The 16,876-nt window shown below is 41.7% G+C and overlaps 1 protein-coding gene across 1 annotated transcript in view; it reads right to left on the bottom strand.

Moving 5' to 3' along the window:
* LOC140283197 (thyrotropin-releasing hormone-degrading ectoenzyme-like) overlaps positions 1 to 16,876 on the bottom strand; it is a 225,578-nt gene that overhangs the window by 186,972 nt on the left and 21,730 nt on the right. The window contains exon 3 of the mRNA XM_072377909.1: positions 5,902 to 6,178. Within this exon, the coding sequence (XP_072234010.1) occupies positions 5,902 to 6,178 (277 nt within the window). The remainder of the gene's footprint in view (positions 1 to 5,901; positions 6,179 to 16,876) is intronic.

Here is a 16,876-nt window from a genome sequence, read left to right as displayed (position 1 = left end):
TCTTTTCACAGCAAGCCTATTTATGTGTTTTAGAGTTTCATTTGCTGCAAAGACCTTGTTACACCCACAGGAGGAGATTCTAACAAATCAGGAACTTTGGCCAGTTTAACACAAATAAGTATCAGATGTGAGGTGTTACTAACGTATGGAAACCAAAAAAATGAGCAGTCAAATTAAGCCGAGCCACACCATGTGATGAGAAAGGGCCAATGTACGGCCTAACATACAGGCAGGCAATCAGGAGACAGACCCAGTCAAACATGGAGACTTCAGCATGAAAGAACGTGACTTGCGTTCTTCTCCAACTTTCCATGTGGCTCTCTGAAAGGACAGTGACCAACTGTGGAGTCAAGAACGCTCATTTAATCACGTTCCACAGCTGGAGGGCTGTGGCAAGGCCCAGAGGCTCCGAGCCAACCTCTGGACTGTAGGTCCTCACCCCTTCCAGGTGGTCCTCCTCCAGGAGAGAGGTTCCAGTTCTCCCTGGGCAACAAGCTGGCACCGTGGCTAAAGGATGCAACCTTCCAACATCCGTGACGGTACCTCCAAGTAGCCCGCAGTCCACACATGGCCTTCGTTTTCTTTCATTCGCCTTTCATAAATGTGAGATAATGGAGTTTATTGTTGTGATTTTTGGAGGGCAAAATATGAAGCGGACAAAAATAAAGATTAATCTATTCTTTACAAAGCCAAAGACTCACAAGCCTGACTGATTCCAGCCCAATATCACTACACTAACACAGCGTTGGAGGATGGTGATGGTTATAAATGACCCATATATGATTTGTCATTAAAACAGCATTTCACCACAATTATCATTCAGTAACAAGAAGACAAGGATAGTGTATGTGTGTTGGAGTGCTGTCCTTGAGTTCCTGGCAGATGAGATGGATGAGTTGTAATTACGCTGATGGAGAGATGATCGGAGGATTGAAAGAAGAGGAAGAGGACAAGAAACAAGGTCGTGTGTGTATTTGTCCTTGTAAAAGAGGTTGGATTCGTGCATGTGCATATTTCTGATTTAAGTGTTATGATGAGGTATCAGGTGAAAGCAGCAGTGGACAGTTTTGACTTTCAAATCAGAATTAAAACAGACGTGATGACGTATAAGAAGCCAAGATGGAAAAACCAAAGCTGAATAAAACTGCCTTTGGTCCGTCTTTGGGTGGCAACCCTGGCCCAAATCTGGTCCAGGTGCTTTAAATAGGCCGATTCTGTACCCAAATCATTTTAAAAATGAAGCTATAAAACTGCGGTGCACTTAGGAAGAGATTTGTTCTGTTTATCATCATGCTCAGCAGGGAAATTGGGATAAGGAAAGTGCTTTAAAACTCTTACAGCATGATTGTTGCAATTACTCAAAGATCTCAGTTCTCTTCAGTGTCATAATTAAATGAAATCTAAACACAGAGATAACACACAAATTCAAGACTCGGCACGAAATAGACTTACCTTCATTACGACTTTTCAAAAACACCCATAAATCCACTAAGAAATCAAGGATAAAGACATTGGGCCTCATGCGAGAACATTTTCGTATTTTTATTCTAAATTTCTCTCACTTTTTTCTTAAGGTCTCGTACGAACATGCCACGTCAGATTCAACAAACGCTCTTAACTTTAACGACCTGCGTAAATGATGAAAGCCACCCGTGCGTATTTAAGTGCACATGCACAAGGATAATACCATATAAGGCTACGCTTCCTCTCTCCTGTGCCAGGAAGTGTTGAGTCCTGAAAATGGCATCAAGGCGCATCCGATTATGCTCAGCAGTCCAGCCAAGGCATCGGCCTTGTTATATGTAGAGTCAAATTAACTCAATTCAATTAGTGTATAATTTAAGTCAAACAGAATAATGTCAGCATAATCATGGGGAATAATATGTATATTTATCTACAATTGCTTCAAAGCAATTAAATATACAATCCATTAGTCAAGCAAACTTGATTCGAATAACAGCGGATTATTTTATCAAACTCCTACGATAGGTCTGGATCACTCGGAAATTCTGTTCCTACCTGAAAGAAAACTTAAAATACGAAAACATTTGTGAATGCGCAAATTCTCTTAAATAACTCTTAAGACTTAAGAACAAATCTGTTCGTATGAACGGTTCTTGCATGAGGCCCAATGTTTCACTCTAAAAAGAAAGAACCTGGTAATAGCTCATTTTAATAGTGCCAATTTAACAAAATGTAGATACATATAAGCCACACAGGTCAATCAAAGATGAAAATGGCAGCAGAAGCCTCATCTCAAACCATGACCATGCGAGAAAGATGCAGCACGCAAGGAAATCCAGGAGGACTTACAACCCTTAAGTGAACATGTTGATACACAAATAAGACAGTTACAGTATGGTAATGTAATGCTTACAGATCACCAGATGTCTGTGGCATAGTGTGGCTTGCTGTGAACTTATCCCTGGCTAAAACTGCACAGTTGCCTTTAAAGTAGCTGCCCAGACGACCCAGAAATCCTGTAATGGGTATGCTTGTCCACATCTCTAAAAAGTAGTGGTGTCACCATCCATAGTTCGATGGGAGTGTATCCCTGGTTTTATGCAGAGCAGCATTCACACAACATGATGGGAACCCTAAAACGGGAACATTAACGTGTGTCAGACACACACCAGTGGGGCACTACTGCCAGGCATCATGACTTGGGTGGAGTGTTTCCATGAGCACCAATAAAAAACTGCAGCACACATCTGACCACAATGATCATAGGCTGGGGTGACTTTAATTCTAGGGACCCTGATAGAATCATCTATCTTTATTTCATAAGTAAAAAAGATGTACATTTTGTTCAGTGATATTGAAAGCAGCAGAACAACCAACGCAGGCTACAATGTACCAGTTGTTTTCTGACTACATAATCAAGCCTGATAGTAGAAACCCGCCCTGATTAATGCCGTCTAATGTTGAGATATATGGTATGTACCTAAGATGTGTTCATATCTCAGCCAACCACAAGAGAGCCTAAGAGACCTTTGAAGAAACCATGTGTTGAAAAACAGAACCAGACGACTGACGTGTTCATTTAGGTATAAAAAAAAGGAACTAGCTTCATCATACATCTTTAGCATGCAAACTGTACGATCCTGTGCACAACATTAAAATATAATCTCCACTAACAATGACTGCCTCAGCCTCAGTGCTTCCAAACTCCTTGGTTAAAACATCAGAACATCTGTCCAAAGAAACCCTCGTGAGAGTTCCTAAACTTCCCAAATTAGTCCTGAATTGAGGACCTTAAAAGCAAAGAGACAACGCATAAACCAGTTTACATCTTCAGGTTATATAGTATAGGTATTTAACTTAAACTCATATTTATCGTACTGAAGTTATATTGTTTTGTACAACAGAAATCCATTCAGATGGTTTAAAACTGTGTGGATTCCACTACTTCAACTTGACGTCTCACGTGAAAAGCAATGCTTTTCTAGGCAATATCCAGTCATTTATTGGCCATATTGAGGGTGTTACTGCTTGGGTGATTTCTCAACAATCAACTCAAGAATGAATCTCTTCACATCCATGTTAAAAACTGTTTGATATGAGAGAGCTTTGCTATAAAAGCAGAAAAGAAAAACACTATTGAAGTAGAGCTGCTACAGGAGATGGAATTTACATTCTACTTCAGGTAGAAGTAAAAAAAATTGTTGTTTTCAGGACTTAAAACTATGGCAGTGTTAATTTAATTAAGCATTTTTCAGCTGCGAAGGGCTCCGACTTCAAATCTGTCAAAAAGACCTGCTGTCTTACCACATTTTCCCAGCACAGAGGGCAAGACTGAGGAGCAGAAGGTCCGCTGTACGAGTATCCTGAAGCAGCAATACCAAGCTTTAGTTAGACTAAAACTGTCACTCTGCAGGAACTTACCCACAATGCTGCGTTCAAAGCTCGATGTAAAGTAGGTTGCACAACTTTTGGAAAATACGACCAACATGGACAAACCACTGTAAATGTGTTATTTTTTAATCAGAAAGTCATTCTGTAACATAACTCGTAAATATGTTGTAAAAGCAGCAATCCTCAACAATGGATAAAAATAAAAATGGGAGTGAAACCATTATAAAGCTGTGGAAGGAGCTTTGGACATATCAAGACTCTTTCCTGCACCATTTCAGACACATGGCATTTGCTATGGTTCAAACCTTGGCTGGGGAAGGATTGGGTTCCTTTTGTCATAGGAAGCCACAGACTTTAAATGAAAAGAGCAACCTGTATGTACATTTGTCAGCCCTTGACAGATCTGCCCTCACGTCACATTCAGGTGGCCTCACACAGCCAAATGAGAAAAAAGGAAGTAATGAAACCATGACAGCCTGTCAGGAAGCAAGTTAATTATCTTTTATCACAGGATAGCAAGCTGATATCTTTAGTTCCCATCTTAATTACTGTGTCACCCTGAGATAACAAACGTTATATACTTAATTATGTCATCTGCAGACATTAAACTGCTATATCCAGAGGTAGACCATAGAAGTTTCGAAATACAGATTATCTACAGACAAGTGTTGCTCATGTGGGACTTTAAGCCACAAGTCCTGACGTGACAATTTAATTATGGCAGTACCTGAAGATATTAAGCTTTGTTTTCCCGGGACAAGTTTACTAAGTCATTTTATCAAGATGATATACTGTGCTCTCAAGAGCACCCCATTATCTGAAGACAAGATTGAGTTCTCACATTTAGCTTCTTTAAAAGGGACAGCAGCCAAAAGTGCTGAAACAAGACTGTAAATGAGGCAAACCACCAGATATGACTCCTGCAAGAATGTTTGCATGGTACAGATCAGGCAGGAGGTCAGGCTCTGCTCTCATTTAAATGCAATGTATCAAAACTAAATCTGCAGAATGCCAGCAAGTTTGCAGCGATGTACATTGTTTTGGTGAACACCCAATGACAACACTTGCAAACCACCTTAATTATGCTAAATTAAAACAGTTACTCAATTGCTGTCATTTGTTTTCTCATGGTGACTTGAAATGTAAAACTATTATTCCCCAATCAGAGCTTAATTATGTCAATTATTGTCTGATGATAATGACTGCAGCTCATATTTCGTGTTCTAACCACAGAGACGAAGACTGATTGATATGAAACGCAGTTAGAGATCATGAGAGAACAAGCCTGTGTGTTTCGTGCCGCATCCACACGGGTTTCATCACAGAGTTTTCCCTCTCTGCCTGAAGACAAACAGGAGTCCCAAAGAGAGCAAAGCAGAAGTGACAGAGGAGAAGAAGCTGACAGAATCCACAACATCGTATAAAGTCATGCTGGAGTGTTTCAAATAAAACCAAAACAGCATTGTTTCTAAGCTAATGAGAGGAAGATCATAGGAGTTCTGAAAAAGTCTGTAGTGTCAAATGAATTGGACTCATCTGACTTTACTTAAGGTTCAGAGCTCCAGATAGTACGCAGGGACATGCAGCACAAACAGGGTTATCAGACATGGGCAGGTTTACCCTGTATAAGGGAGAAGCAGCCACGGCGCGGGAGGGACTGCAGAGGACTTCTGGGCTTTAAGATCTCTCCAGATTTGATGCATCACCTTGTAATTCTGATACAGACCTGATAAAAGGTTTCTGTGTTCGATCAAGTCTGTGTCAGCAGAGTTGTTCCTGCACCATCTACACATCGACCATCCTCCACACACCACAAGTCACTGAATCTCTGATCAGATATTAAGTTGGTGTTTGTATGAGGCATTTACCTTTAGACTGGCTTGGTTTCCCATCAACATCTTTGATAGTTTATCTCACCTATGGTGAGTATGCTTTTAGATGTAAAACTTCTTCATCTGTGTAAGATGTCTAAGAAAAGATTGAGCCCTAAAAAGATGTTTTATATTCTCAAAGTGGCTAAAACTGCATCAAAAGGTCTGTACTGACCGTCACGCCACTGTCGGTCTGCGTCTCTCTGTAGGTGAAGTTGCACACGGCCCAGGCCAGGTAGTACGTGGACATGCGTGGCGTTCGAGCGAAACGATTGGTCAGCCAGCCGTCCTCGTCTGCCAGCGAGCTGCTTTCAACAGGCATGTTGGACAGTGAGGTGTACTGCAGGTCGTGTCGGAGGGTCAAGGAGAATGTGGCTTTGTAGATGGGCTCATCAAAGCAGGGGAAGGCCTTCCGGGCGTGAATCGGACTGAACTGAGTCACTGCCAGGTAGCTGCGTGAAAAGAAAACAGAACATAAACTTTATTGCAAGAAATAAAAACAGAAACCTGAAGAAAAGATATTTTTCAGTGATTACAAAAACAGACGAGCGTGGACTTCAAAATCTCAAATGACTCAAATTAGTGCCGCCTCTAGCCCTAATGTGACCTGTATCAGTGCCGAGCTCAACTGGATGCTGGGCTCAGGTGGTGATCATGAATCAAGACATAATTCAGTCAAAGAGAAAGTAATCATGGCAACACCAAGGGTCAGATCAAGCCAAAACTCCTCTTTCCTCACCAGGGAAAAGCAAATCATGTGGGTGTTTAAAAAAAGAGCGAGGCCTGGCTAATCAGGAGGATTCCCGGAGTGAATCCTCCCTATGTTCCGATCAGAGAAAAAAAGCTTGTGTCCACGCAGCTTTCGTGTATGTTTTAGTTTGTTCATAGTTAATTGAAGCTTTTAAAACAGCAATTGAATAAGTAAATCATGTCATCAGTGAGAGAGACGTCAACCAAACTGGAAGCAGCCCAGGAGAAGTCGAGAGGCTTCGTGTTAATGTGGACAGAGAGGAAATCCTCATGTGCATCCACAGTGGAACTGTAGTAAATAAAGCTGCACACTTTAGTGATGAATTAACGGAGTAATAAAGTTAAACTCCAGCCCTGCTTCACACTGCAGCTTCTGCAGAGGTTTATTGAATGATTTCTATTCACTGCTGATTATTTCTTAATGCCAGCTCATTTTCCTTGTGACAGTGATGGCGGTTTCTTGACATTCAGCTGAACCTCATCCTTTCGACTCTCTGTGGATCATCCAAGCCTGCTGAAGGGGGGCCAGGCATTTGAGTGACACTGGTTAATAAGGGGAATACTCTGACACAGCTCCAGTAAATCTGTTGGCAGTTAGCACAGACCATTGAATGGGATCATTCTGGTCTAGAAAGGATTAGCAGAAAATGCAGCAAATGTAGGCGTGGATATGCAGGTTGTTAAAAAGGGCTACGTTTTTAATCACTACATTTTACATAAATACAGTACAGTTCAATTAATCTATTAGCCAGAAAGCTATCCTGGTAGCCTTACAGTCTGTAATAACTAATTATAGGAACACAAAGAGATGGCTCACTCAACGTGATCTGGGGAAATCCATCTGCCGGTCGTGTAGCTGCTTCTTGCTGCAGCCGACAGTTTATGAATAATCATTCCCTCTTGATGTTGATTTGGCGACATGGTGAAAAGGCTACTTTTTCTTATTGCTAACTGTTCTGTAAAATTACATTTGCAGATTGTCAACCTGGAATCTTACGAGCATAATGTTAGCTTTTAAACTTTTTAGCTTTTCATTTCTGAGTTGAAGGATTCTATGAACCCAGAGGTCGAGAAAAATCGGCTGTCGCCAGCATATAAGGCGCATCATTCTGCGTTACCAGAGGTTTTCACCGGAGGACACCAGCAAAGTTAAACCGTACAGAACTTCTACATTTGCAGAAGGTAAACAATGAACATGAAGATGATAAAAAACAAATTGAAAAACACTGAAGATTTACGTTTTCCCTGAAGAATGAAACCCAAAAGTGGATTTCTTCATATTTATACTTAATTGAGAGAACGTGCGAGTCAACAACAACAAAATGTATTAATTTTCCCTTTTAAAGTTGCTGGCATGAGATTTCAGCTCATTACATTCCACAATACCTTTTCATGTATTGTAAGAGAGATCGTTCTATTTTCACGCCAATCTGGGAAACCAACATGTCTGTATGCCAAGTATTAAGCTAGTTAATCAAGTGTAACATGAGAAGTAAATAAAGCTTGCCGGGTCTGGTTCAGAGGCAAAAATATCCATCAGACAGCTTCTATAACGTTCATCCACAAACATCAAGCGCTCAAACAAAAACGAGTTTGTTTCAGGGTTATGTGTAAAACTGCAACAAACTGAAACAGTTGACAGGCAGAAAGTGTACTAATGAACATAAACCTTTGAAAAAGAGAAGAATGTCATTTAAAGCAACTAGACGTTACCGATCTCACCCTCCACAAAGTGGTGTTAAATGAGCAAAAAGCAGTTTAACGGGGGCACAAATGAATGAACTCTCACAGAAAAATAAAAAGTAGAAATTGAAGCTCATGGGTCAGTTGCTCAGCGGTATCCAGCTGAGGTTTTACACCTCTATGACACCGACCTAACACAGCGATGATGGCTGCAGCACAATGTAAGCGGAGGTCCCCGCAGTGCCATTGCTTCTTCATCTGTAAAAGCAACATGATAGATCTCATGTAAAAGTTATAATCTCGCTTCCAATCAGAGGACCTCCTGGGCCAACTCACCAAGACCCTGAATTATTCATTTATTAGTCTAACTAGACCAAGGCAGGGTTCCTTTCTGTGACTGTCCCTCCTTCTCTGGAAATCCTCTTGTTCTTCATTTTATCTTTTCTTTTCTTTCCCTGAAATACTATTTTTTCTTCCCTTTTTCTAATTTCTTCCAGCTCTTTCTCTTTCGGCTTTCAATTTCCCATTTTATCTCTTTCTTTGACCCCTCTCTCTCTTCAGATCTCAGGTCTGTGTCAATACATCTGATACCTGTGTGAATCCAAACAGTCATCATCTCCACAGGGGGAAAATGGGTTTTTTTGAGGCAGGCGGAGAGGAAAAATGACATCTGTTGAAGCCCTTTTCCACCACAGCTGCTCGTAATTTGGTTGAGCAAAATGATGCCACAAGCATTCGACTTGATTTGTTCGTGTCAACCAAAACTCAAATTGGTCTAATTCACTGGATGTATTTCAAATCAGTGCCGACTCTTCAGATATTCTGAATGATGTTATTAACAAAAGAGACACAAATGTAAAAACTGTCTGGATCCAAAGATGTTGTGTTCTCAGTCACAATCACACACTGGGGCTCCAAAGAGAAATAAAATGTTATTGGAGATGCAAAAAAATGACAACAAAACAAGATATCGAGGCAATCTGTTTATCCACATTACCAGCTGTGATCTTCTCCCTGAGCGCCTTAGATATAAAGCTATCATTACGGTTAAGGCCAGCGCCTCAGTGAGTATGACTCGTGCACAAATTACACAAAAAAAGACATTGATGCAACACTGTGCGTCTTTCAGAGGAAAATATCTGATGTGTTTGGGATAAACGCAGACATTTCAGCTCTCCAGCATCATCGAAATTACGCATCACATGGAGGAGGAGACAGAAGCAAACATAAAACCGGCACCAAAGTGCCACTGCTGGAGCACATTTACACTACATCACCTTCACATTCAAGCATCCCAAAAACGTCTGCTGCGGTTTTTATCTCAACACCGCTGACCCTGGTGTTTGCCGACTTTAGGTCCAACATGCAACAAGGGAGCTCCAGCAAAATGGCATTAAGGGGGAACTTTACATTCAACATTAGTTCTTAAACATATTCTCTTCCAACCGGGCCTGTCCGAACGTCAGCTCCCATCACATCCAGTCCACCAAAACATGAAATCCATCACCTGTGATGCATATATGAAGGCGACTCTCACTTGAAAAAAGCTGTTAAAAACGTGTTGCTGTACCAACATATCCTCATTCCCAACTCGTCACATACTGACACTTGGTTAAGAGCCCTTCAGGTACCCTTTACCATCACTTCCTGAAACTGCCAGTTATCCTCCGGCAGGAAGACATCCTCCTATAATTCTGGGTTATCAACACGTAGCACAGATGACATAAGGAGGGTGACAGGGGACAGATGTCTAGCCTTCCAGATGTTCAGCCTTGAAACCACAGCTTTTCGCTCTTTTTTTTATTATAATTTATGCTTATTATGCTTAAGACGCATTAAACATACTTTGTTAACATGAGGAAATCATAATAGTTGGGCATTAGAACACACAAAATGCATTTTTCCTTGTAAAAAGCTTTGTCATCATTTTCCATATTGCGAAAGCGACACACTGCAGTGAACACGTTACCAGCTCGAGAAGCCTTACATGTCCAAAAGTGACCTTTTATGGGTGTGTGATGGGTCAGGAGTGAGAACAGGTCGACTGTACAGTTATCATTCTATAGCTTTATCCTGACAGAGGTACAGAAACATGAGCCACTGAACTGAAAACATAACAGAATAATGCAATAATTATGGCAACACTCCCTCACAGGACAGTACATCTCACCGCCTTGCCTCTGCAGTGAGCTCCATCCAGAGCACTGCACAGAGCAGAGGGACTAGTCATCCTCCAGTGCTGCCTGACTATTTCTGCATGAGCGCCACTGAAGTGGGAGCAATTTGTCATTTTACATTAATATCTACAAAGCTGCTCCCATTAAAATGTCCTAGAAGCTTTTTGCTGGCAGTATAAAGTTTATACATGCCAATTTTTTGACTTTCCAAGTGACATGTTAAAACCAGGGTAAACGATGTCTTCAAATACAACTCATTTCATCCATCAGAGTTAAACGGCTTTCTACAAATACCTTCAACCTTCAACTTATATTCAGTTCAATCAGTGAGACACTGACCTTGTGAACATGTCTTAGTTGGCTGAAAAAAGGAGTAAATCCACCAAAACAAATGTGGAATTCCCTGTCAACGCTCCTTTGCTTCTGTTGTCCATGTATAAACGAGCCATCTTCCCCTCAGTAACGTCTCCTTTAGTCATCTGGCGTGATTCTGGGATTTGGTTTGGATTCGGGTTAGTAAAATATCATGATGTGTTCTTTTAAACGCAGGTCTTTGCATACAGCAATACTTTGGCTGTTGTCTACACATGGTCACTAAACCCAACACCCCAAACTTTTCATGCCCCACACTGTTGGCTCTATCAAACCATGTAAACATTGTTTTCGCACCAGATTCAAAACTTTGAAGGGTTTTTGGCCCGTCAGTGAGATAGATCGCTCTGATTGACAGTTCAGCACAGGGAATGAGCTCTGTTGTATTTTGATGCATGGAGCTTAAATGCTTCGGAAAACTCAGGTTTTTTGAGTAGTCTGAAAAGATTAAAACACTCCTAACAGCTAAAACAATGGTTGTTTCTCAAAGCTGAACAAATAATGAACCAACATCATGCAAACTCTCCATTGTTTATGTGTCATCCATCAGTTTTTGGTTTCCCTTCCTGAATAGAAGATCTTTGATGCAGCACACGCAGACGACTGCCCCTCTAACGCTGCAGAGTTATGTCCTCTGCAAAGATGCCATCTTAGGTGTTTGATGTACCCCTGCATCAAACACCTAAGATGGCATCTTTGCGGAATTTCACAGCAGTTTTAAAAAAGAACCAGGTCGCTAATACCTTACTTAAGGATCCAAAACTTCAATTTGTTTGTGTGAGGGTTAAGGATCCTTGTAGCCATGGATACGTTGAAAGCATCAATCCCAGTTCTTCCCCATGGTACACTCTCCCATTTTGCAGGGAAAAAGGTGCTCTCTTTTCTTCATAGATCTATGAGTGGAGGTCATCTACACATCCAACTGGCCTCCAAATGCCCTGGTGGAAGGATCAGATGACCACAACTCCTCCTGCTGAGTCTTCATAACAAAGCAGTGTTCCCTGCATCAACATAGATACGGGAGTCCAGCTGACAAATCTTTGCTTCACATTACACGTTATAACCCCAAACTGCTTCAGTTTGGTTCAGACACAAAACGACGTCTAAATGTGGTTTGGGAGGCAGAATTGCTGTTGCCTTAAATCACCCATGAAATGACCCTTAATTCAGTTCTTCATATTAACGTTTGTCTTGAAATCAGCTTTCTGTCTCTGGCTTCAAAGCTCAGGTTTCAGCTTTCTGAGCTGAAGCCTTGGAGTAAATCCATCTGGAATATGTGATGCTGTCATAAAGCTGGATTTTGTTTTAGTCTTTGAACTTTTAGCACGTACCAAAAAGGGAAATTTAAGCTGGAGTCAGAGTTCAAGGGGTTAAAGGATAATCGTCTGAAGTCAGAGCCGACAGAGCGACCGCCTGCAGGCTGAAGTTTTTATGGGAAGACAATTTGAAAGTGTTTGAGTTTACAGTTTGAAAAGCAGCTTCCACACAAAGAAAATCCATGTTAAACATGAGAAGACTTTGTTTGCCTCCGTTTCCTGTCAGCTGAGCTGAATGTTTTCATATCGAAGTGCCGTTATGTCCGTCTGCCACTCACCTGACTGACACAGGAAGAAGGTAAAACTCAAAGAAATAATCTCTCTCCAAACTTTGTTATCACGCCATTCTATTTACTCCAAAGAAAAATGAGAAAGGAGGATGAAGTACGAGGAGATGGGAATACAGGTGAAAGGAGAAGAACGAGATGGAAGAGGCATTAGAAGAGGAAGAGGAGAGGAATCAAGTGCAAATACAAAAAAAGATTTTAAAAAATGGAAGGAGCACAAACAAGGGGAAAGATGATGAAGAGGAGGGTGAAGGGGTTACTGGCAACTTCCATTTTTCAGCTGCAAGGATTCACAAGGAGAAAAAAAGAGTAGAAGAAGAGTGGAGGCACTGGACTGAGGAGGAAGAAAGAAGAGAAAAATAAGAAAATGCTGCATTTGGTAAAAGAGGAGTGTGAGGAGGAAAAAGAGTGACATAGGAAGAGTGAGAGTAGTAAAGGAGGGAACCACTGGGCTGAAGAGGATAAAAAAGGAGAATATAAAGGAAAGGAGAGGGACTAGGAAAAGAATGGTAGATACAGAGGTGAAAAGAGAATAAAAAGGTGAGGAAGAGAAGCAAAGGAAGGTGAGATGGAAGTAGGGTGGAGGAAGAGGTAGACAACAGAAGCAGAGAGGAAAAAGAAATTGAAATGAGCTGTGAAGAGACGACAATAAACGCAGATGAGGTGAAAGGAAGAAAAGACTCGAGGAGGAGGAGGAGGAGAAAGAGGAGGTAAAAACAGAATAATAAACAGAGAGAAAGCCAGGCAGACTGACAGAGGGAGAGGGAGAGAATAATGGAGAAAGCCTGAGAGGGATGAGATAAAGAGAGTATCTATTAGAGAGGAGGATGAGTCTGTAACACACACACACACACACACACACACACACACACACACACTTCTACATAAAAGCACAGTATTTACACGTACACACCCAACGGGACATACTGCCAACAGTCACTGCTGCCAAGGTAACGCTTGTTGTAACAGTAATCCTGATTGACAAACAAAATGACAGCGTCACAATGGACGAGAAGGACACATGAAATACACACACACACACACACACGCGCGCACACACTTGAATTCATGCAGCAACATTTCACTTCCCCTGAACACTTTGGGAAATACAAATGGCATAATTTCCTCTCGTAATGTCTGCCAATATCTTAACACAGAAGAGGAGGGCAGAAATGTGAATGACACTTTTTAGAATATACACACACACAAACACACCTCATTTAGATTCAGAGATGTGAGTGAAGAGGAAACTGTTGAGTCAGGGGCTTTTCTGTGAGTGTGTGTGTGTTTTTTCTGTATCCATCTCAAACACACACACACACCGTAGTGGACACAGGGAACTCTTTAAGCGATGTCTCAAATTGCAATTCACCGCTTTCACATTGAAAGGACTGCAGAGTGTATTACTGCTATAATCTTACACAGGAAGCCGCGGAAGAGGCTGATTCATCATCTGTGGTGTAAAATAAGTTACTGATGGAGTTTAGTCAGATTTCAGTTTTATTTAGAGACTGAGGATGGAGGAGGCAAGGAGATAGGAGATCAGAAATCAGAATCAGAAGCACATTTATTACGAAGGAATTTGACTTGATGTAGTTGGTAGTTGGTGCAGACATTATATATATATATATATATATATATATATATATATATATATACAGAATCTGGATATATATACACAATAGACCTGCGTTAATGTAATGCAGAAGGTCTGGAGGGGGGAGGGAGAGAGAGTCAGTGTAAATGGGGGCTCTGGGCCTTGTTGATAAGGCTCGTAGCGGATGGGAAGAAGCTGTTCTTATGGCATGAGGTTTTGGTCCTGATGGACCGCAGCCTCCTGCCAGAGGGGAGTAGAAGGGAGTGTCTGAAATAATGACCGGGGTGCGAGGGATCAGCCACAATCTTCCCTGCACGCCTCAGAGTCCTGGAGGCGTACAGGTCCTGGAGAGATGGAAGACTGCAGCCAATCACCTTCTCTGCAGACCGAATGACACGCTGCAGTCTGCCCTGTCCTTGGTGGCAGCAGCGCACCAGATGGTGATGGAAGAGGTGAGGATGGTGATGGAGTGATGGAGGAGTAGAAGTGCACCATCACTGTCCTTGGCAGGTAGAATTTTTTCAGCTGCCGCAGGAAGTGCTTCCTCTGCTGGGCTTTCTTGATGAGGGAGCCGATGTTCATCTCCCACTTCAGTTCCTGGGAGATGATGGTTCCCAGGAAGCGGAAAGACTCCACAGTGTTGTGGAGTCACAGAGGGTGATGGGGGTAGCTGAGTCTGAGTTCTTCCTGAAGTCCACAACCATCTCCAGTGTCTTTAGATGATAAGGCTGCCTTCATACAGTTTCTATTTTCCTGAGATTGCTGGTGGTCAGCAAAAAGAAAGTTTGTATGAAACTGAACACAAAATCAGGGAACCACCATCAAGGAATCAGATTTTAAAGTGCAGCCACATGAGTCGATCATACGTTTGACATCACAGTTTTGACTTGCAACATTTGAACATGTATGGAGCCATTTTACTGAAAATCCTGATAGCCATCCTTTAAGGCAGCAAGATTATGCAAAAAAACTACCACGATGAATTTCATGAAAGTGGTGGAGCACGGTGAAAGGAAGAACCAATTAAATGTGGGTGCAGATCTGCATCATTTCCTTTAAAACTGAAAAGATGGAGTACTGGTAGAGGGCAGACTTATCAGAGGATGTTTTTAGAAAGAGCAGTGCGGGTAAAAAAAGAATAAATCCTCTTATACGGACATAGAACCTCGATTATATGTAGAAATCCTCCAAATTAGCCTCTATTTCATCCACATGAAAAGCAAAAAAACGAATTAATGCATCAAGAAAATGAAGATCTCATAAGCAGTTTGACACCTTGCAACGTTCTTTAGAGCATCAACTGAAATGCCTGAATGCAATGAAAGCTGTGTTGCAAGCGTCTCCACAACGTCTCCATGTAAGCAATGTAAAAATGCACCAGAATGGGCATAAAAGTGGTGGTGACCAGTCTCTTTTTGGTCTCAAAGGAAAAGACTTGTTTCAGAAGATTAAACTCTCAGTTTTTTATGAGGCATGAAAGAGAATTAATAATTAGAATTCTTAAGTGTCTGTTTTATAAGACACGGATTCAAAGCCCTAAAATGTGGCGAAAGCCAAAAGACTCTGGAGCTTTGATGTTGTATTTACTTTTTGTATATACTTTCCTAAGTTTGTACATAGGAATCAAAGTGGAAATTGGCGTCAGAAACATTTTAAGACTGTTCAAGTAGAAAATAATCAGGAAAAACATGAAAGGACATGAGAGGGTTTAGCCTGAAACTGAGGTCTTGGTCCTCAGTCAGAAAAAGGTGGATCTCTCACTCTGGACTGCCTCAAGGGGAGAGGTTTAAGTATCTGTCTTTTTTTTTCTATGAGTGGGGGAACAGAGCAGATCGACAAGCGAATTGGGGCAACATCTGTAACAGTCTGCAGTGGCGAAGAGAGCGCAAAGCTGTCGATCTACACTCAACCTCCATCTATGGTCACGAGCTGTGGGCAGTCACAGAAAAAATGAGACTGCAAATACAAGCGACTACAATGAGCTTCATCCAAAGGGTGTGTGGGCTCACCCTTAGGAATAGGGTGAGATGCTCAAGGCTCAGAGTGGAGTCGCCATTCCACATCGAAAGAAGAGAGCTGACGCAGTTTGGTCAGAATGCCTTCCAGATGCCTCCTAGGAGAGGGTTTTGGACAGGTCCAACTGGGAAGAGGCCTCAGAACAGAACCAGGATTTTCTGGAAATATGTGTCTCATACCATATTTTTTTAAACTGTTGTCCCCTCACCTAATGTAACTACGAGTTACACCCTGCAGTACCTGCAGATTCTGGCATCTGGTTGGGAATTTTCAAACGGCCAAACACCACGTCCAGGCAGTCCTAGGTGTTAAGGTAACAGCAGGGATGTTTTACTACAGTTGTTGGATGCAATACCACTGTTAAATCTCCAGAGTGAGCCCAGCACATGTACAGCCATCCACAAGAATGTTGAAGAGGCCACAAAGACGCCATCAGAAGCTCACCGTTTTGTTTTGCAATCTCTTGACATTTTGTGAGGTGCAGGGCTGGAAACCAGCCGTGAACTGCAGTATCTCAGCCCCGTCAGATGCCCCAGCATAGTTTCAGGTCATAAGGAATGTGCATAAGGTCAGCATGCGGGAGCACATAGTTTTAAAGTTGGCAAACTTCTCCAGTGTTACTTTAAGTTTTTTCTTTACTGATATGTGATCCACCATGTCAAAAGCTTTGCATGATGGTATAGACAGGGCTGCAGGGGGTTGCTTACTGTGAGCTTAGAAATGCGGTCATGAAAAAGCTCCAACAAGCTTTACTAACATCTATAATGCTCCCTGGAAACTGGCATTAATTTTCTCCAAGTGTACGAGAACAGGTTGATTATGTTCACCGGGGTCTTAGGTTTCCAACTGAAACTGATAACTGCAGGTGAAAAAATGCTGGAAAATGAAGGTCAAACTCACATGTATTCTCCAACTCTTTTTCTGACTCATGGTGTAAGATATTGCAGTCTGA

Source organism: Leuresthes tenuis, unplaced genomic scaffold (assembly GCF_036924035.1).
Source record: "Leuresthes tenuis unplaced genomic scaffold, fLeuTen1.0.hap1 SCAF_23, whole genome shotgun sequence".
NCBI classification, from domain to species: Eukaryota; Metazoa; Chordata; class Actinopteri; order Atheriniformes; family Atherinopsidae; genus Leuresthes; species Leuresthes tenuis.
This window is presented reverse-complemented; position numbering and strand designations above follow the sequence as displayed.